This window comes from Sinocyclocheilus rhinocerous, unplaced genomic scaffold (genome assembly GCF_001515625.1).
Source record: "Sinocyclocheilus rhinocerous isolate Xijiao unplaced genomic scaffold, SAMN03320098_v1.1 scaffold406, whole genome shotgun sequence".
Classification (NCBI taxonomy): domain Eukaryota; kingdom Metazoa; phylum Chordata; class Actinopteri; order Cypriniformes; family Cyprinidae; genus Sinocyclocheilus; species Sinocyclocheilus rhinocerous.
In genome coordinates, this window is record NW_015631055.1 from 62,788 (window position 1) to 85,037 (window position 22,250).

At 37.5% G+C, this 22,250-nt stretch overlaps 2 protein-coding genes across 2 annotated transcripts in view; one reads left to right on the forward strand and one right to left on the reverse strand.

Moving 5' to 3' along the window:
- The window catches only part of LOC107741386 (SLAM family member 9-like), a 30,320-nt gene extending 29,456 nt beyond the window's left edge, over positions 1-864 (forward strand). The window contains exon 4 of the mRNA XM_016554093.1: positions 533-864. Coding sequence (XP_016409579.1) covers positions 533-864 — 332 coding nt within the window. The remainder of the gene's footprint in view (positions 1-532) is intronic.
- Positions 865-5,417: 4,553 nt separating this feature from the next.
- LOC107741387 (uncharacterized) lies at positions 5,418-20,618 on the reverse strand. The gene is made up of 4 exons (XM_016554094.1): positions 20,594-20,618; positions 6,946-7,278; positions 6,313-6,663; positions 5,418-6,036 (listed from the first exon to the last, which is right to left on the reverse strand). The coding sequence occupies exons 1-4, from the start codon at positions 20,616-20,618 to the stop codon at positions 5,909-5,911; spliced, it is 837 nt and encodes a 278-aa protein (XP_016409580.1). The 3' UTR covers positions 5,418-5,908.
- Between the last annotated feature and the right edge of the window lie 1,632 nt (positions 20,619-22,250).

The following is a 22,250-nucleotide window of genomic DNA, read 5'->3' on the forward strand; positions in this document are numbered from 1 at the left end:
CATCACCTAGTGATTGTGTTGTTCCTTTTCGTCATTCTGCCTTTGGGTTATCATCTTTCTCAGTGAAAGCTATTATTCACTGGAACACTCTACCAGAAGACATAAAGATGTGCACATCTATTGACATGTTTAAATTAAAACATTTTTTTATTTAAAAGCAACTCAAATCTGTAAACACTGATACAGTTGTGGCTTAACTGAACGTTATCTTTACTTTGCTCTGAAGGGATGTGTATAAGAATTACTGTATTGTATGTGTTTGTTATTTTGTTCTTATGTTTATCTGTGATTATGATTACCTGCCAAGGGACCGCGGATGAAAACTAGCCATTGGCTAAATTCGTTACAATGCATGAAATGGAAACATTTATGTAAAAAATTGTACATGGTCCCTTTTCAAATCGAGTTTAATAATAATAATAAGTGTAAACCAGAGTTATTTCATTCTTACATATTTATTTATTGACTGATTGATTGAAATGAGGAACAAGTGGAAATCCATTTTTTTCTTCTCATTCTTTCATGTTTCCAGCTCGTCTGCCTGTCCCTGTCATCAGCAGAGACTCTTCACAATGTTCTTCATCATCATCATCACAGCAGAATTGTTCATTGGTGTGTTCAGTGGTGAATGTGGGTCATGTGACTCTCTCCTGGTACAAAGGAAACAGTTTATTGTCCAGCATCAGTGTGTCTGATCTCAGCATCAGTCTCTCTCTACCTCTGGAGGTGGAATATCAGGATAAAAACACCTACAGCTGTGTGCTCAACAATCCCATCAGCAACCAGACTCAACAGCTCAACATTACTGAACTCTGTCAGCCATGTGCAGGTATGCCAGTGTTGACATTAACGTTCACTTACTAAGCTGATATCTCACAGTTATACAGTGCTGGTGTTTGATAGTGATTGTTGTAGATCAGACAAAGAGATTCAGTACACTAACAGCTCATTTTGTCCATTACAGATCAGGGCCTACCTTTATTTTATTTAGTGATGATCTCTATTCCGGCTGCAGTATCTCTGTTTGTTGTCGCCACAGTCATGGTCTTCTGGATCTACAAGAAATATAGAAAAACTGATCAAGAAGGCAAGTGTTACAAACAAAACAATACTATTAAATAAAAGTATTCTCTAAATATTTTAATTAATTGATAGCTTTAATTTCCATTTAATCACAATTATTCTCACAATTCTTGTAACTAACATTGTCTAGTTCCTTTTTATAAGAAGAAATTTAAAAAAAAATAAAAAATTTTAGTTATTGGGTTTGGCGGTTCCTGTGGATTTACACTCATGTCAGAATACATATCCATATCTATATAATGGCACTGGGCAGCTATCTTTACTCGTCTCATTAGCACAAACACAGATTCTGCATTTCGCAAACTGCATCAAAACACTGGAACACAATTCAATAATACAACTTTGCCCACACCTTACGGTTGCAACATAATCTTACCTGTGTAAAGATGCACTGGTGTTCATCTCTATGAATGATGATGTTCCAGATGTTCCACTTAAAAACATTTCATCATACAAAGAATGCAAAGGACTTCACTTGTGTTAAGCGTCTGGGTTTGATATACAAATTATTTGTAAGTAATGTATCTTCACGTTTAATCATAAACATGTACTTATTGGGACTTTGTGAGATTAAAAGTTACAATTTTAAATTAAATTTGTAAATGCCATTTTTTAAAAAGTGCAGCATTAAACATTTAACTAATTGTTTGCATTAACACTTTAGCTTTGATAAACCCTAATAACATGTTATAAAGAAACAGGTCTAGTTAAGACGATTTGTTGTTTTAATCCATCTATTATTGCTGTTGAAACAGTTGAGACTCGTGATGACGAGATAACTTACACTGAGCCAGTGTTCTACAAAAGAAATGCACATAAATCGGTAAGATCATTTATTCATGCCGTGTGTCTCTGTATGATTTCAGCAGTTAGTCAGATTTAGATCAGTTTGCGTTTGTGTTTTTGTCTGTATAATGATCCATCATACACACCAGCACAATATCCGATAATTATAAAAGCCTCCTTTTTATTTTCATTGATAGGCCAAATGCTATTTCATAATTTAATCTATTAAACATTCCAGTACAATTTAATATATGTGTTGAGTGTTGCCCATAATAATGACTAACATCCCTATATCTTGTGGACACAAAGTCCACTCCAAACTTCTCAGAACTGGAGATCGGAGCATTCTGAGGAAAGATGCCATGTTTAATGAACTTCCTCCGATGCTCGTGATCTTCCATTTCAACTGACAGATGAAGGCTGCATTACCAATGCCGTCCACTAGGATAAGAAATACTCATAGTCTTGCGCTTTCTATTCGTTTACCAATTAAAATTTTCAATTCAATATTTGAGAAAAAAATTAGTAGTTTCCATCCCTGGATATTATCGTCGGTCGTTTAACATTTTAATTGTAAAACAGTTGTCAACTATGAAATGTTTTGCTCTTTCCATCTTACCTCACTCTTTTTAAACATCAAAAATGACGCTTTGCGCTGGAATTGCACGCTGTGCTTCTGTGAGAAGTAAAGACGAGCTCTTTTAAACCATTTTGTCATCCTATAACAACAAACAGAGCGCTGCGTAGCTAATGGAGTGCAGCAGAGCAGTGCAATAATTTCAAATACAGGGGGACAATTTGGTCATCACCGGTTGTACATCACAGAGAAGTTTATTTGATGTAGGCATTTTCATCTGCAAGATGTAATATTTAAGTTTTTGCGGTTGCTCAACTGCAATATGTCTCCAAGAAGTTTTCTGTCAGATGTTATAGACACCGATTTACAAAAGCAGGTATGGACCTCTCCCTTTATAGGCCTAATCAAATTTTTTATATATTTTTAATCACTAATTTTTAACATCACTTACTACCATAAAAATGACACAATACAAAATATAAATGCTATTAGAATTTTTGGAGCCTTTTTGTATCCTGTTATTTTATGGAATTGAGCTTTATGGAATAGGTTGTTTTCAATCACGTGATTCTGATGACGCGCGAAATGCAGCAGGTGGGCAGGAAGTGATTTTTCTCCATAGAAATCACTAGTAGAAACTCAAAATGCCTGTGTTTTGCTTTGTTTATGGATGCTCAAATCGGCCAAACCGAGAAACCACTTCCTGCCCTCCCGCTGCATTTCGCGCGTCATTAGTGACGTCACGTGCAAACATCCTATTGTGAAACTGAGTGTCAAAATTCTGGGCCCATTCTGGGTTTGGAATGATGTAAGTAAGGGTAAGTAAATGGTGGAGAACTGATCAGACGTGATCTCGGTTTGCATCACTGTCAAGCTGCTTTGAAACAATCTGTACAGTATAAGGCACAATAATAATAAAGGTGACTTGACTTGAATTATCCCTTTAAACTGGCTGCTTCCTGTGTTCTATTTTAAAATGTAATTTATTTCTGATGCAAAGCTGAATTTTTAGCAGCTGTTTGCTGATTTGCTGCTCATTTCTCATCATCAATGTTTTAAACAGCTGTGCTGCTTATTTTTGTGGATATGTAAAAGCATCATGTGACACTGAAGACTAGAGAAACAATGCTGTAAATTCAGCTTTTCGTCACAGGAATAAATTACATTTTATAATATATTCAAGCAGAATGCAATTATTGTACTAATATGTCCCAATTGCACTGTTTTTACTGTTTGATCATCAAATAAATGCAGCCTGTTCAGTACAAGTGATTTCTTTAAAAAACATGAAGAAAAAAAATCTTAATTATTCTTAATTCTTATTCTTCACACACATACAGACAGACGTTTTTGAATTTGTCACTTTTTTTATTTAAAGTATTTTATTAATACATATATACATATTTTTTTTTACATCACAGAGAAGTTTATTTGATGTAGGCATTTTCATCTGCAAGATGTAATATTTAAGTTTTTGCGGTTGCTCAACTGCAATATGTCTCCAAGAAGTTTTCTGTCAGATGTTATAGACACCGATTTACAAAAGCAGGTATGGACCTCTCCCTTTATAGGCCTAATCAAATTTTTTATATATTTTTAATCACTAATTTTTAACATCACTTACTACCATAAAAATGACACAATACAAAATATAAATGCTATTAGAATTTTTGGAGCCTTTTTGTATCCTGTTATTTTATGGAATTGAGCTTTATGGAATAGGTTGTTTTCAATCACGTGATTCTGATGACGCGCGAAATGCAGCAGGTGGGCAGGAAGTGATTTTTCTCCATAGAAATCACTAGTAGAAACTCAAAATGCCTGTGTTTTGCTTTGTTTATGGATGCTCAAATCGGCCAAACCGAGAAACCACTTCCTGCCCTCCCGCTGCATTTCACGCGTCATTAGTGACGTCACGTGCAAACATCCTATTGTGAAACTGAGTGTCAAAATTCTGGGCCCATTCTGGGTTTGGAATGATGTAAGTAAGGGTAAGTAAATGGTGGAGAACTGATCAGACGTGATCTCGGTTTGCATCACTGTCAAGCTGCTTTGAAACAATCTGTACAGTATAAGGCACAATAATAATAAAGGTGACTTGACTTGAATTATCCCTTTAAACTGGCTGCTTCCTGTGTTCTATTTTAAAATGTAATTTATTTCTGATGCAAAGCTGAATTTTTAGCAGCTGTTTGCTGATTTGCTGCTCATTTCTCATCATCAATGTTTTAAACAGCTGTGCTGCTTATTTTTGTGGATATGTAAAAGCATCATGTGACACTGAAGACTAGAGAAACAATGCTGTAAATTCAGCTTTTCGTCACAGGAATAAATTACATTTTATAATATATTCAAGCAGAATGCAATTATTGTACTAATATGTCCCAATTGCACTGTTTTTACTGTTTGATCATCAAATAAATGCAGCCTGTTCAGTACAAGTGATTTCTTTAAAAAACATGAAGAAAAAAAATCTTAATTATTCTTAATTCTTATTCTTCACACACATACAGACAGACGTTTTTGAATTTGTCACTTTTTTTATTTAAAGTATTTTATTAATACATATATACATATTTTTTTTACAGAATAGGAAAGAGGAAGAGCATGTGGACTATACACCTGTTGCCTTGAGAAGTGAGGAAACCCATATAAAACCCTCTCAGCCTGTGGTTGAGTTTTGAGATTTGTCAGCATATACAAATGATTTCTGAAGGTTCATGTGACACTGAAGACTTGAGTAATGATTTTTATTGTTGGTCATTTTTAATAGCTGTCTTTTTTAATTACAGTTTTTTTTAGTAATCAAAGTTGAACTCAACGAAAATGACAAATGTTGCTTTGGCAAATACATTTTTTTAAAGTTTCATTTTATTTCAGTTAAAATGTGTTTTATTTGAAATAATGAAATGGTTTTAGTTTCAGTTTTAGTTTACTATAACCCAAGTGCTTTCAAAAGACTGAACTGGGAGAGCAGCATATTCATGTGAACAGGGTATCTGCAGGATTTTTAAAATCAAATTTAAGCTTTTTAAGACCTGCACAAATAAAATTAATACCATATGCACTGGGTAGGGCATATTCAACCACAAAATGACTATAAATAGCAAGACTTACAGTTCAGATACAGGTTTTCAAAAAACAAAAAAGTTTTATAAAATGACCACAAATTTAATTGTGGCTCCTGTTTCCCAAATTTAAGATCTCTTGAAATTATAATTAAGACATTTCTTGTACCATTTAAGCTTTTTTAGGGCCTTAAATTTGATACAACTACACTTAAGGCTGTAAGAACTGTCAGAACACGGGAAACTGACGGCGAATCTCCATCTCACAGTGATGATAACTGTTTTACAGTGTACACGTTACACCCTGGCCCTAAAGCATGGTCATACCATCCTGCTGATATAAAAAAGTTTTAACCCCACTGTTACTTTAGAAAGGAATTTTACATAGTATATTTCACAATACATCAGTGTTCGTCTTACGGTCCCTCCTGCAGCAACAGGACTTTACACAAACCACCACTGCGACCAGCACACCAACAGCAGCACATATTCCTGCTATAACTCCTAAAAGCAGACTTGAATCTGTAGTGATAAAGACAGACAGTCATTATTACAAGAGGCCAACTGATAATCAATGATATCATCATCTTTTTCTAATGATTACATATTTCTACTTTGGTCATCAGTTGCATGATATTGATATTGAACTGATAAATGGTGCCTTCTGGTGGGTGTTTGAGGAACAACAGCTAAAACAACATCACAGCACTGAGAGCTCAACATGAAACAGAGGCATTTAGAGGACAACTGGCTATTACACAAAAGTGAAAGGAAAACATGAAACAAAATTACACTCACCATAGACAGTAATGCTGAATCTCTTTATGCTGAAGATGCTGATGCTGTGACGAAGGCGGATGCTGTAGATGATCTTTAACTGATAGAGTCCAGAGTCTGTGGTTCTGGTGTCTGTGATGGTCAGAGATCCAGTCTGATGATCCAGCTTCAGTCTGTCTCTGAATCTCTCTTTACACTGTTCATCTGTACAGATCTTACTCTGGTCTCCAGTGATTTCAGTGATGAGAATGTCATTAAAATACCACGTCATCATATCATTCTGTATTTTAATTACACGAGAGTCTAAAGTGACAGCTTCTCCCTCCTTCACTGACTTTCTCTTAATTTCATCTTGTTCAGCAGCAGGAACATCTGAAACAAACCAACAGCTGATTGTAGCTCAATTTTGGTTAAAAAAAAAAAAAAAACTACTGAAAAGCAATATTTGTCTACTTTTTTATTCTGAATGTGTATATTAGTCCACATATTCCAGTTTTTTGGCAAATGTTTTTAAGAAATTACATGCCTGCATGTGAAATAAAATAGGAGAATAAATAGAATGAATCTAAAGATAATAGTTTTGAATGTAACTACTATAATAAACACATTAATGTTGTGATCCATGCATATTTGGCCTGCTGTTAAATGACTCACCATGAACAACAACATGGAAGATCTTTTGAATGATTTTTCTCCTGATGGTCTGTAGTTTATAATCTCCAGTGTCTGTGGTTGTGATGTTTGTGATAGTGAGATCACCCGTATGATGATCCAGCTTCAGTCTGTCTCTGAATCTCTCAGTGCCTTCATTACACTGAACGTCTGTACAGGTCCTATTCTGATTTGCAATTATTTGAGCTATACGAATGTCATTAAAATACCATTTCATTGGGTCTTGTTGGTTCATTTCAACATCAGTGTGTAGAGTGACTGAATCTCCCTCCATCACTGATACTGAGACTCCATCTGTCTCAACACCAGATGCACCTGAAGAAGAAATGAACAGTTCATTATAAGTCAGTAAAAGTAAAAATACAACAGGAAAAAGAAAAATTATTTGCAGTGTTCCTTTTTTTCCCCTCTTCACCCCGTCTCAATGGACCTTCATTCACTCTGTGCAACTCCTACTGCTCGAGCAGGAGGATCATTCCCTTGAAGATCACACAAGGGATTTTTTTAGATCTTGTGCCAATCCTCCCAATACGCAAAGAACGCATGTTGCGTAGGGCCCCCGAAACACCAGGGGGTCCCCTTGCTGTCAAAGATTATTTAATTTTAGTTTCATTTTTGAATTTGGTCAGCGGTTATGAAAACATGAGTGATCATTTCTTTTAATGCGGTGCGCTGTCGCCGTTTCTACATAAAAATCACAGGTCCTATTCTGATTTGCAATTATTTGAGCTATACGAATGTCATTAAAATACCATTTCATTGGGTCTTGTTGGTTCATTTCAACATCAGTGTGTAGAGTGACTGAATCTCCCTCCATCACTGACACTGAGACTCCATCTGTCTCAACACCAGATGCACCTGAAGAAGAAATTAACAGTTCATTATAAGTCAGTAAAAGTAAAAATACAACAGGAAAATGAAAAATTATTTGCAGTGTTCCTTTTTTTCCCTCTTCACCCCGTCTCAATGGACCTTCACTCTGTGCAACTCCTACTGCTCGAGCAGGAGGATCATTCCCTTGAAGATCACACAAGGGATTTTTTTAGATCTTGTGCCGATCCTCCCAATACGCAAAGAACGCATGTTGCGTAGGGCCCCCGAAACACCAGGCGGCCCCCTTGCTCTCAAAGATGATTTAATTTCACTTTCGTTTTAGATTTTTGCCACTGGCCAGCGGTTCTGAAAACATGAATGTTCCTTTAACGCGGTGCACTGTCGCCCTTTCTGCGTAAAATACAAATCAGTCAAATCATGTAACGTCGTATACATTCTCCATGCCGTTTTTGCTCGATACTAAAAATTAGTTAAAAGCGCACCGAGCTGCGGTTTCCCAAGCGCTTTCCGTGTGCGTGATTCGAGATGGAGTGCAACATGGACAAATACAGGCAAAATTTGTGCTTTGTATATTTCAAAATGTCTCATTTTTCACTAAACACAGTCAGTTATGCTGTCAGTCATCATCTGTTAATCAAACCACAAAATAAAAGGAGATAATTATTCACTGCTCTTCACTGAAGATTGTTCATAACTTATGAATCAATTTATGTTAAATGTATATGGTGAAGTCTATGCAGTGCTTTATTTGTACTTTTGATTACTTTAATCAATTTCTGTAGGATATTATAGGCTAAATTGTTTATTTTATTTGTATATTTTTTGTTGTTGTATTTGCCCTATTGTTTGTCATTTTCTTTCTTATTACTGACTTTTTTAAACTCACTGTTGTTTGTTGACAGTGAAACTGCTCTGAAAGAATAGGTTAAGGGGTTGGGGAGGATTTTGGGGCCCCGACAAAGTTTTGCTTAGGGCCCCCAGAAGTCTAGGATCGGCACTGTGCATAGCTTACACATTTGCTAAGGCAGTGTTTCCCAACCTTTTTTCAGTAAAAAAATCACATGGCACACCACTTAGCATAAAATTATTTTTTTTTTTAAACGGTTAAAAAAGGGGGAAGGTATTTTTTTTCCCCAGTAATTAAACAATGCATCGTCAGAGTTGGTATTTTGGCTTTATATATGATCACACACTTGTACTTAACATTTTCTGAAAATCATACTCAAATGGCATTATCAAGGTTTTTGACGAGCAAATGACAGAGAGTTTTGGGTTTTGTCCGTCATTAGAATGGCCGCATATGAGGCAGCAAATTAATTATGTTTTCATCAATGTATAGGTTATATTGTTTATTGTAGCTACATGTATATAATGTATATGGGCGCTCAGTTTTTCTTGTTGTTTAATATTTTAATACATTTGGCCAAAATCTAATGATAAAAAAATATGATCCGCTATGTAAAACATACAAAAGTATATTGGCTACCATAGACATAAGGTTGGGGATATATTTATTACGTCTATGTTGGCTACAACAAGACGGAAAATGCTAAGACTCTTCTCTGCTCTTCAAACACACAAAAACATTAGCCTTTATAGACAGTGGTCTATATCAATTCTTTATTTACTCTTGCATCGCGAAGAAGTAGACGTCTGTCTTCAAACTGCGCATCGTGGCACTTCATTCTGAATGGAGGCAGGGTGGAGTTATGAGGTTTGACTGAAAATTTGAGGATCCAATGGCATTACGAGGTTTAGTCACAAGCTCTTTTGAATGCTTTTTATTGGTCAAATATTTGTAAAACCCACAAACAGACAGAACGATGACCAATAGCACTGATTTAAAACAATAATAACATAATATAATAGAGATAGGAAGTTTTTGATAATTTTCCACGGCACACATGACAACCTGTCAGGGCACACATTACTAGTTGGGAAACACTGTGCTAAGGTACGCAAGATCTCTCTTCCACCTTCAGTAACCACAAATCACCAGCACACACTCCACACATCCTCAAGGACATTCCCTGGACAGCTTAGCCTAGGATGAGTTGCCAAGTCTGACATAGTAAAAAGTACGCAGACAGCTGACTGGGTGATGCGTAAGGGACGGATTATTGTGTTAGTTTAGTTGGCATCCATATCACCCTGTAGCCCAAGACTGGTCGCCCACTAAAGCTAAGCAGGGTTGAGCCTGGTCAGTATCTGGAGGCTGTTTCATAAAACAAGTTTACCAAATAAGCCAGGCTTATTTCAGTTAGTCTGACTTATTGTCACTTGATTTGGTTTCCAAAAGCAAATGTACCAAAGCTCAAGCTCAGTCACTGTGGCAACGCATGCTGGGAAACTAATTCTAATTGTAAAACTGCTGGGATTACAATTCTATGTGTCACATTTAATGTCCAACAACAAATATTTTATCAAAATGTATATATTACTCAGAATTATTGCGCTCCTATCACACAATGTCTGTTTGGCGCGCAGCAACACTCGTTCACTCGCGTAAGCCTCGCCCACTCCTGACAGCAAAATGGATATATTTGCATGACTTTCTAACATTTACAGATGAATAATATAACTGTGACATGTCTGTTATGCACTGGGGAAAACACAAATGTCTCAAATGCATGAAACAGCACATATATATTCGCTGTTTGTCATGGTGGATCGATTTGATCCATGATCGACATTAAGGCCTGCTTAAGAATAAGCGTGCACATCAAATTCTCGACTATTGAACCTGGATCAAATTAGTGAGATTGCGTTAACTTAAATTATCGTTTATGAAACCGCTTTAGTCCCGATTGATTTAGGTTATTTCAAGTCAGGTTTTGGACTTTAATCCCTGCTTTAACTCATAATGTAATAACTGTGCATAATGTAATAAGTATTACATTATTATTATATTAAAATGTTCACAATGTAATAGTTTTCTCAAAATGTAATACAATTGTGAGCTCATAATGTAATAATTATTACATTATGAGAAATGTATTACATTATAAACTCACCTAAATATTGTCAAACTATTTCAGAATTCTGATGTTGCTAGAACACAACAGAGAAAAAAAGATCCCTAAAAATATGAATATGAATTATAAATGAGTATAATCAGTTTAATAAGAAGACTTGTTAAATATAATGTCTTTCGAAAAGAGTAGAGGTGTGACCTCGGCATCCTGGCCAAATTTGCCCACTGGCCTCTGACCATCATGGCCTCCTAATCATCCCCATATCTGCTGATTGGCTTCATCACTGTCCAGGCATCACACCAGGTGGATGCTGCACACTGGTGGTGGACGAGGAGATCCCCCCTCACAATGTAAATCGCTTTGAGTGCCTAGAAAAACGCTATATAAATGTAATGAATTATTATTATTATTATTAGTTTACTCAAAAAATGATGTATGGCTGTACAAGCAGGGCTCGACAATAAGGACTGCCCGATGGCCCGGGGCAAGCGTGAAAGACGTTCGGGACAGTAGACGGATTTGTCACTTGCCCGATCGGGCCACTGCATCGTCGTCACGACATTTTATCATTTGCATGTGTTTTTAAGACTTGTTAATTTAAAAATGTAAGCAATAAAAAAGCACTTGGGCGCGAATTACAACTCATTACTCGCACAGACAGCCGCATCTCTGACACGCCTGAATGGGCAAATACATACAAAAGTGTGTCAAAATATCCATCCTGGCAAGTAACTTTGCAGCTTTAACAATGATTAACCTATATTGAATTTATGCACTGGAGTACAGATGCACCGATCTACCGGACATTTTTTGTTTTATTTCAGACTATCTTCTGTTCCGTGCTTGCACACAAACTGCACTGCAGTCATTTTCCCAAATGCCATTTGTGTGGAAATATTACATTATATTTAGTCTGTAAATGGCCATTTACAGAGGCCAGAGATGCTGAAGACGGACACAAAGAGGAGAAAATACTGTAGCAGGCAGAACAAGATAACTGTTCACCATGCGCGAAATATAGGAAGAAAATCCAAACATTTAATTTTATGAATGTGTTTCTGAGGGGAACAGAACTGACTGTTTTCAGAAATGTTTTCTTTTCATTTTGTCTCAGTATGATGCATTTAAATTAGTGTTAATATGAGTAGCACTGCTGTGTTTACAGAGGTACCCAAGGAAACGCTGTATTACTGTACCATTAGCGCTGCTGCGTCTCATTCAGCCCACCTGCTGTTTCTGTTTCATACAGATGTTTTATGTAGCATAATCGCACTTTTTTTTCAATTCATGATTAAAATGCAGTGGTTGCCTCTAATTTCAAATGGCTATGAAAAATCAAGGTGCAACACAGAGTGAAGAATATGCTGGACTTTAATCCCTGCTTTAACTCATAATGTAATAACTGTGCATAATGTAATAAGTATTACATTATTATTATATTAAAATGTTCACAATGTAATAGTTTTCTCAAAATGTAATACAATTGTGAGCTCATAATGTAATAATTATTACATTATGAGAAATGTATTACATTATAAACTCACCTAAATATTGTCAAACTATTTCAGAATTCTGATGTTGCTAGAACACAACAGAGAAAAAATAGAGAATTGTAAAATTTAATTGGTATCTAAAATATTGCTGTCATATAAGCTTATTTATTAGAATACAAGATAACAGATTAAAAACAATGATAACAGCAACTATTTTATTTTTTGTGGCAGGGCCAGTGAAAATGTTGGCAGGGCAAGTAAAAATTTGACCTTATTTGACCTATTTGATTTAAAAATCATTAGCGTTGATCCCTGACAAGTAATCAATAGACAGATCAACATGGTGATTATTCCACTACTGGATGTCATAATACAAATTGTGAATCTTAGGTGCCCTCCATAGGGCAGTACTGGTGCTGAACAAACTTGACAAACTTGTATGACATAATCTTGGCATGAATTGTATATGCATAAAAATAAATTGAATAAATTAATCTTTATTCAAGCTACAAATGTTAATCAGCGACCAGTGAGTGACTTCTCTTTTTCTTTTGTTCTTTGTTTTACATCAATGACAAAGACTGCAGCAGGTTTCACTTTAAAAGCCAAGGGCGTATGTTTGCTTTTGACACTGTTGGGGACACAACAGCGAAACCTCCCCCCCCGCGCTGGGTCTATTTTTGCTGTGCCGCTCACGCTGAATTAAAGCCACAGTGCATTGTTCTTAGTCAAAATAAACCTTAACACTAAAAATAATAAATTTCACCATAAAATCATTTAAGCGAGGCGTTTCGTGTTTTCGTGCCAGAAGCATTGCCCAACCTTCAAATACCTAAATGATTAAACCAATCAGCATATTTTATATTTTAATTTTAATATTACTTTTATCATGTCAAATATATCCCCATCATAAATCAAAGCATACTGTGAAAGACAGTGGTCAGAGGAGAGCACCTGAGAAAAGGTGGTGTAATGGACGATACTCGTCTGTATTTGCAGTACACAAGTGGCGGTTCAGCCGCACTTGACAAATGCTACCAGTGTGAAAGCACAACGGGTGCGTGCTGCTCCTGCTCTGCATATGCACAGTTCCTGCGCTGCCTCTGCTCTGCTTGCACTTCCAGTGCAAAATAGTGGTTTGCTACTCTGCACAGAATAATTACACAATTAGTGGGTTAATTTTGACAGCCCTAGTTTTCAGTTAAACTGATTAGGTTAAAACTTAACAACAAAGTAAAATAAATTTCTAAAATCATTTAAGCGAGGCGTTTCGTGTTTTCGTGCCAGAAGCATTGCCCAACCTTCAAATACCTAAATGATTAAACCAATCAGCATATTTTATATTTTAATTTTAATATTACTTTTATCATGTCAAATATATCCCCATCATAAATCAAAGCATACTGTGAAAGACAGTGGTCAGAGGAGAGCACCTGAGAAAAGGTGGTGTAATGGACGATACTCGTCTGTATTTGCAGTACACAAGTGGCGGTTCAGCCGCACTTGACAAATGCTACCAGTGTGAAAGCACAACGGGTGCGTGCTGCTCCTGCTCTGCATATGCACAGTTCCTGCGCTGCCTCTGCTCTGCTTGCACTTCCAGTGCAAAATAGTGGTTTGCTACCCAGTGTGTAGAGTGACTGAATCTCCCTCCATCACTGACACTTCATTTTTAACATCATCATCATCATCACCTGAAAAAGAAATGAACAAATAATCATAAATCACTTGCAGAGGAGTGGGATACGAATATAAAAAAGGAAAGTGCTCTGATTTTAGGTAGAGATAGGTAGAGAAATCTGTCTGGATTCATGGTGAGCGTGATTTCACCAAGTACAACATGTTCCTGGATCAACATACTTGTTGATCCTGGAACAACATTCCAATCAACCAATCAGAATTGAGATATAACTTTTCAGGAAATGTCTGTTTTAGGCTTACGATCAGGGTTAGGTGCTTCTACACCCTTGTTAATCAGCTATCATTTCACACTGTTTTTAGGAATAAATTATGGGTAGGGTTAGGTTTAGGGGTAGGGATTGGGCTAAGTCTATATTTTTGGACAATAATGTTGATCCAGGATCATCAAAAGATGTTGATCCAGGAACATGTCTTTGTTTTTTGTGGCAGGGCCAGTGAAAATGTTGGCAGGGCAAGTAAAAATTTGACCTTATTTGACCTATTTGATTTAAAAATCATTAGCGTTGATCCCTGACAAGTAATCAATAGACAGATCAACATGGTGATTATTCCACTACTGGATGTCATAATACAAATTGTGAATCTTAGGTGCCCTCCATAGGGCAGTACTGGTGCTTTCCACTGTATCGTACCAGTGAACTTATGGGAACCAATGGACTTTGGGTGATTTCCACAATATGACAGGTACAACTGCTTCATTTACTTCATTGAGAATACTATTGCTTGCTCCACGACATGATCACAATGCATAATGCGTAAGAATCACTGCCTTGAGGACCACGGCGATCCTGGATTCATAGGTACATAAATACATGCAAACAAACGGCAATAACATCATTGATTCACACATTCACTCATCAGACAAACATACAGGAGTCTTATGGATGATCTTATACATCCCACATAATGACTTATAGGCCTACTATAACAATCGTGATTCATAACTATAACACTATGTCAGACCTCAGCTACGTCAAACAGAATTAAATAACTAAGAAAATAATACATTTCTGTTTAGTTTAGACCTGATACAAAATTAAACTAAGCCAGCTTTAGCTATAACGTTTACGGATAGACAGATTGTATTAAACGACTTACCAGGAACGAAAAGTAGACACAAAAGGAACAAAACAAAGATCTTCATTTCCCACACTTTTTCCACTGAAAAATGATTGCCGATTTTGTGCCCATTTGGTCCAGATATATAAAACGCGTCCGAACCAAGAATGAAAACGAAGGTTCACGAGTTCTTTCGACGCCAAATAACCAAGGCTTGTGTGAAAAACAACAAAACACAACTGGATTGTTTTGCTTTCGGTTACCTCCTCAACTCGCCTAGTCTAGCGTAATTCACTGCGGTCAAGCCAGCCGCACTTTGAACATGCACGGTCATTTGGGATTAAACGGGTTAAAATGCGTTTTAAATGCAAGTTAAGTGGTTTTCATTACCCATTTTACTCTTAGTAATTTAATAATTTAATACATTTCATAATTTAAAAGTTTAGTGCAGAAGTATCGAATCGGTATCGATATCGACGATACTGCCTTGAAAAATATCGGTATCGTATCGAAAACAAAATAAGGGGTATCGCCCATTCCTAATTCTCAGGCACCTGCGCTTCTTCCATCAGTGACGTCACTTGCAATCGACACCGCCCGCCCGCCCGTGGATCAAGTATTCAGAATCACGAATTCGGAGTACAAAAATCATTGCTATGCAATTTCCCCACCCCCAGTATAAAATTATATGCTATGTTTCGGCTTTTATTCGCTGAATATGTAATAACTAAAATTTTTATTGATTTAAAGACTGCTGCTCTTATTGTTCAGACGCTGTTTGTGGTTGTGGTGTCTAAGGATACCACTCCGTTATTAATTGTATTTGTATTCTACTAGGTTTATTACATAGCGTGTTTAGTGTAGTGCAGTGGTTTTCAAACCTGTCCTGGACCTATAGGTGGTGGTGGGCAGAGCGATGCTTCATGAAACACTGAAACAGTGGAAGCAAATGTGCCGAGGCTTCGAAACATTTCGACACCCGTCTCTACGGTGACACCAAGTGGTCACTTTCAAGTATTGGTCTGAAACTGCATTGACAGCGAATCAGTTAAGCGTATTGACAAATTATAACGTATATGTTGTGCTCCTTATTCACCATGTGGGTTGGGGGAGTGATTAGTGTGCACGACAAGAATGTTGTAAAAACCTGTTAATTTAGGTTCGAATCTGGGGTGAAACATGCGTATATTTATAATAAATACTTGAAAGTTGTGTTTTTATTTTTCTGTTCTTGTAATGTTGTAACATCTCTCTGACAATTGAATGAACTCTTTGTGAATATGTTATTTTGGTCATGAAATATTTATATTAATAAAAGACATCAAGCCACAACGCCTGGCATTTTTTACATATAAAGATTTTTATTTAAATATATTAATTGTTCTGCTGCATTATCTCCACTTTTATACTTTGCGGGAGTTAGGTTAAGACAGATGTGCGATTGTGTGGTTTGTTCCCGACCCTGTCGATCAAAAGCAGTTTTAGGTCTCGAAAACGCCCTGATGCTTTGATTTGCCTTAGTTACGTGACATGGGTGTTTGGTGTTTCGAATCACACTTCGGAGCAGTGTTTCGAAACATCTGCGCTTCGGGATCTCGACACCGTGTCGAAACATCAGTTTCGGGCCAGCCATCCCTACTTGGAGGCCCCCCTGCCCTGCACATTTTGTATGTCTCCCTTATTAGACACACCCAAATCAGGCCTTGCCGTCTCAACTAATGAGCTGATGATTTGAATCTGGGGCCCATTTCAATAAGGAGGTTCAACCAACTCTGAGTTGACTTACCCTGAGATGGGAAACTCTTTTCGGTTTCAGAACAGCTGAATTGTGTTAGTTCAGTCGACTCTGAGTTTAGCGCGTGCACCACGACTATGAAAAGTCATGATCAATGGAGCTCCAAAATTATGATTCACCATGGCAACAGCACCGACAAAAAGATATCTGCATACTTCTGAGTCAATAAATAACTTTAATTCTAAATCACTGTTATAATATCAGAGGTAAAAACTGTAAATTATTTAACTAAATTACATTTTCATGGTAGCCTATCCCACGGCAAAAAATAAATAAATAAAAAAGAACATAGCAGCATCTAAAAATGATTTATAAAATCACACTTCAATCAAGGTAAAGATTTAAGCATAAAAGTTTCATGGGAGTAGGCTACATGACTTTACAAACATTTGACATATTAAATATCATTCAGTGTCTATTTCAATACGCAGCAGGTTTTTTGCTCTTTTCACATAGGCTTATTAAATATTCTCTAATCATACCTGTTACATTTCTTAATTAGAGTAATGAAATTAACAACTGACTTGTACTCAGTTGACAGCAAGAAGGCAGAGGCTCGCAAAATGGGGGGAGAACCTGGACCATCACCACTGACAGATGAAGAGGAGATGGTCAAGTAGAAGAATTTTAAAATCCAAAAGGAAAAAGAATAACTGTTGATTTTGGGGATATGCGTGTCATCAATGCATCCAACCACACTGGAAATCCTGAAGAAAATTCGAATTATTGGGTTACTTCCAGAGGTCCCAGCCAGATGTTATCAAGAAGTGAACATAATTTATCAGATTAGCTTCATTTAAAGGGGTCATATGATGCGATTTCAATTTTTCCTTTGATTTCTACAACACTGACCTACAGTCCACTGAAACTCCTCTTTGACGGATTTGTGGCAAGGAAAAAATGATCAGAAAGAGCGTGAGAGTGACACACACTTTCCTTATCAGTCTACATACAGCGGCCTTACTAATGTGCTCTGCATCAGCAATGTTTTAAAGAAAACTACCATTTAAAATGGTGAAATTATGAAAATATGCGCAATGAATGAATACATGCACTGCAAAATATGCTTTTCTTACTAATAATTTTTGTCTTCTTGTTTCCAGTCAAAATATCAAAATATTCTTAAATCAATATGTATTTTCTACATAAAAAAGACATAAGGTATTTAGTCTTGTTTCCATGGGGGAAAAATAATTTAAGTGCATTTTTCTTATTTTGCTAATTATCTGCCAGTGGGGTAAGAAATTTAAAATATGCTTGTTTCCGTTTGCATTAAGATTATTTTTCTTGCCCTATGGCGGACAATTTTAAGTTTTACGTAAAAAGCACTTAAAATGCACTTAAATGCACTTGTTTCCCCCAGGAAACAAGGCTAAATATCATTTTTATTCTATAGAAATGGCATCTTAACGTAAGAATTTTTAGATATTTGTACTTGAAATAAGACAAAAATACCCAGTAAGAAAAGCATTTTTGCAGCGTGAATGAATGAATGAGGTATTTAAACATCGCTTACGCTTTAAAAAGGGGGAGGAGACTGTAAGAAACTCTGGGTTTACCAAAGAAAACCTGCTCCCGACCAGGTTAGGTTCACAGTGTAAGTTACCATGGTAACTGACTCTGATTACTCTGATTACCTCTCTTTCAGAAATGGGCTTGACTTACCCTGCTTTCTCAGGTTTGACAAACCTCCCATTCTGAGAAAAAAACCCAGAGTTTCTCTCATTTCAAGGTTAACATACTCAGAGTTTCGCCATGCCGGGCACAAAGTCTAGATAGGAAGGGGCCACTGAAAGGGCCTGAAGATCCCCAACTCTTTTTAGAGAAGTAATAGCCAGAAGAAACGTAGTCTTAATAGTCAGATAGCGATCAGAAATGTCTTCAATAGGCTCGAATGGAGACTTACAAAGAGCTTCTAGCACCACAGCCAGGTCCCACGTGGGGACGCAAGATCGTACTGGGGGCCTCAGCCTCAGCGCACCGCGGAGGAAATGTGTAACTAGGAGGTGTCTGCCCACTGACTGACCACCGAGAGGGGCGTGGTAGGCCGCCACGTAGACCTTCAGGGTGGAGTGGGTCAACTCTGCAGAGAGACGGGCCTGCAGGAACTCCAGCACTGTACCAACCGGGCAGTTAACTGGGTCGAGCTGGCGATCTCCGCACCAAGAAGTGAAAAGCTTCCACTTCAAGGCGTACAGTTTCCTCATGGAGGGTGCTCTGGATTGGATGATGGTCTCAACAACCTTGGTTGAGAGACCGGAAGCTACAAGTTGTGCCCCCACAGAGGCCACACCCATAACTTCCACATCTCCAGGCGGGGGTGGAGAATCGTACCCTCAGCCTGTGAGAGGAGATCCCTTCTGACAGGAATCTCCCATGGAGAGCCGTCGAGAAGGGAAATCAGGTCCGAGAACCATACTCGGCCCGGCCAGAACGGGGCTACTAGGAGCAGATGGACTCCGTCCCGGCGCACTCTCTCCAGAACTCCTGGGAGCAGAGCAATCGGGGGAAAAGCGTACAGACGAAGCCTCGGCCAATTCTGTACCATAGCATCCAGCCCCAGTGGAGCCAGATGAGTCAGAGAGAACCAGAGGGGACAGTGCGATGTCACCTGAGTCGCAAACAAGTCCATCTGAGCCTGGCCAAAAATTCTCCATATCTGGTGAAGCATCCATTCCCCGGGCCTCGGCCCCTGCCTCGACAGGATGTCTGCTCCCATATTCAAATACCCAGGAATATGAACTGCTCTTAATGAAAAGATTTTGCCCTGGGACCACACAAGGATCTGGTGCGCCAGCTTGTACGCGCACTAGCACATGGTGATCTCTTAGGTCCGTGAGGAAGTGCTTCAAAGCTCGAAAGATGGCCAGCATCTTCAGGCAGTTGATGTGCCATGTGAGATGGCGATCGCTCCACAGACCGCGGGCAGGGTGGCCACTCATGACCGCACCCCAGCCGGTGAAGGACGCATCTGTCGCTAGCGTTATGCAGCGACAAGGAGCAACCAGCACCGGGCCCTGAGACAAGAACCAAGGTTTCCTCCACATGTCCAAGGCACGTAGGCATCGCCGCGTGACCTTGATCATGCGAAGCGGGTTTCCCCTCGGGGAAAACCCCTTAGTCTTGAGCCACCACTGTAGGGGTCTCATGTACAGCAGGCCAAAAGGTATCACGTTGGACACAGCTGCCATCAAACCCAATACTTTCTGAAACTGCTTGACAGTGAGTGACTGGCCTTCTCTGACTCTCGTGACTGCAGTGTGGATCGACTCGATCCGAGCAGGGGACAATCGTGCCTGCATCGTGGTCGAATCCCACACCACGCCCAGATAAGTGGTCCTCTGTAATAGAGAAAGCACACTTTTCTTGTCGTTTAGTCTCAACCACAACTTTTTCATATGGGCGAGAACGACATCTCGATGTCGAACCATCGTCTGCTCTGATTGAGCCAAAATCAAGCAATCGTCGATATAATTTAGTATGCGGATGCCCTGGAGTCGCAGTGGAGCTAGAGCAGCATCCACACACTCCGTGAAAGTGCGGGGTTAGAGTGCTAGGCCGTGCTAGGCCTAAATCATAACTTTACAAGTAATGTGTTAACCTATTGGGGGAGGGGGCACACTGTTCAGACAATACAGACTCTGGCAGTGAAACCGCAGCTCCGTGTTCTGTATCTTTAATTTACACATAGGACTATATTACACATACATTTCCCCTTATATGTTTTCAATCAACAAATCACCAATGAATGCTGTTGTAACACTAACTGTTACCTTGGTAGAAAGATGCGATATTCATATCCAATTTGATTTTATTATTAATGTAGACATGCACTGTAAAATCTAATTAGTTGGGCTTACTTAAAAAAGCATGCAAACCGATTGCCTTGAAAAAACTAATTAAAGTGAAATAGGAATTGTATGTTGTACTGACAAATGCTTAGTTAGTATAGTTTACTTACACAAGTTCTAGTAACTAAAAAAGAGCTGTAGGGGGTACTTGATCCTTTCATTTAGGTTTACTCATGACTTTGTTGTGGTTCACGTGCTGAATGTGTGACTTCAGCATATTACCACACACTATTTAAGGATTACATAAACCCAATTAAAAGCATCTCAAGGTATTTATGAAAAATGAAATTTGAAAAAGCTCATTCAAAAACATACACAACAAAATACACTAATGCTTTAATTAGAAGATAGGTCACCTTCTAAATCTATTTATTACTTTTCTTCCTTTGAAATCAAATAACTCTGACTTCATGATGCATTGCTGCATTAACAGGAAGAAAATTATATTTTTTATTATATAAGCTTTTGTTTATGATAAGGTTAATGCTTCTGTATTTATACTAAATATATTTAGATTAAATAACAGAAAGAATCCAATTTGTTACTTTTTACAATGGTAGTGAGGTGACACGTGGTTTTACCTGTGGATGTCATTATCTAAAGTACAGAAGACTTTAGATTAAAAATTTTGGTAAGAGTAGAGTTCTAACTCAATAAAAATATAAATAAGTAATAATTATTATTATTTTATTTTTTTTACAGATGTTATACTGTTTTTGTTAATGTAAATAAATATGCATCATTCACACACACACACACACACACGTATATAATTTGGCCCCCTTGTGTGATTATTATTTTTTTTTATTTTTTTTTTACAGAACGGTAAAGAGGAAGAATATTTTGAGTATGCTCCTGTCGGTATTAGAGGTGAGGAACCTCATATGAAACCCTGAAGTTCTAAATCTGTGGTGGAGTTTTGGGATTGGGAAGAATCACCACATGTGGCACTACTTCTAGCAACAAAAACGAAAATACATAAAAAAGTGGAGATTTTTAATTTAAGAAATAACCAGACATGTTTCTTGAGCATCATGAGGATCATGTGACACTGAAGACTGGAATAATGATGCTTAGATCACAGGAATAATTTACATTTTAAAAGCTATCTATCTATCTATCTATCTATTAAGATGTCCCCCTCAAAAACTGGCAAAGTCCCCAGTTGCATGTTAATTGCTGGTGTTATTATTGTTTAATTTACTAATTGCTGTGATTCATGAAGTTAGTATTTGATTTGTACATGGGTTAGACATTTCATTAGATGTCATATTTTTATTATCCATCATAACCTGTAAGCTAATTGAGAGGATTTAAACATAGTCTTTTATTACATAAAAAAAGGAAATTAGTAAAAATTATATTGCATGTCAAGTCAAGTCAAGTCAAGTCACCTTTATTTATATAGCGCTTCTAACAATACAGATTGTGTCAAAGCAACTGTACAGCATTAAATAGGAAAATAGTGTGTCAAAAATGCAAAAAGGCAGTTCATCATTGAATTCAGTGATGTCATAATCCAGCTCAGTTCAGTTTAAATAGTATATTTGCAATCAAGTCAACGATATCGCTGGAAATG

What these genes read in the sequence shown, in the direction of transcription:
- LOC107741387 (XM_016554094.1), bottom strand. Translation starts at nt 20,618, where the DNA reads ATGAATATCGCATCTTTCTACCAAG. An exon ending in CTTCCATGTTGTTGTTCATG is followed by an intron (nt 6,664 to 6,945) that starts GTGAGTCATTTA and finishes GGTTTGTTTCAG; the next exon opens with ATGTTCCTGCTGCTGAACAA. An exon ending in ATTCAGCATTACTGTCTATG is followed by an intron (nt 6,037 to 6,312) that starts GTGAGTGTAATT and finishes TTATCACTACAG; the next exon opens with ATTCAAGTCTGCTTTTAGGA.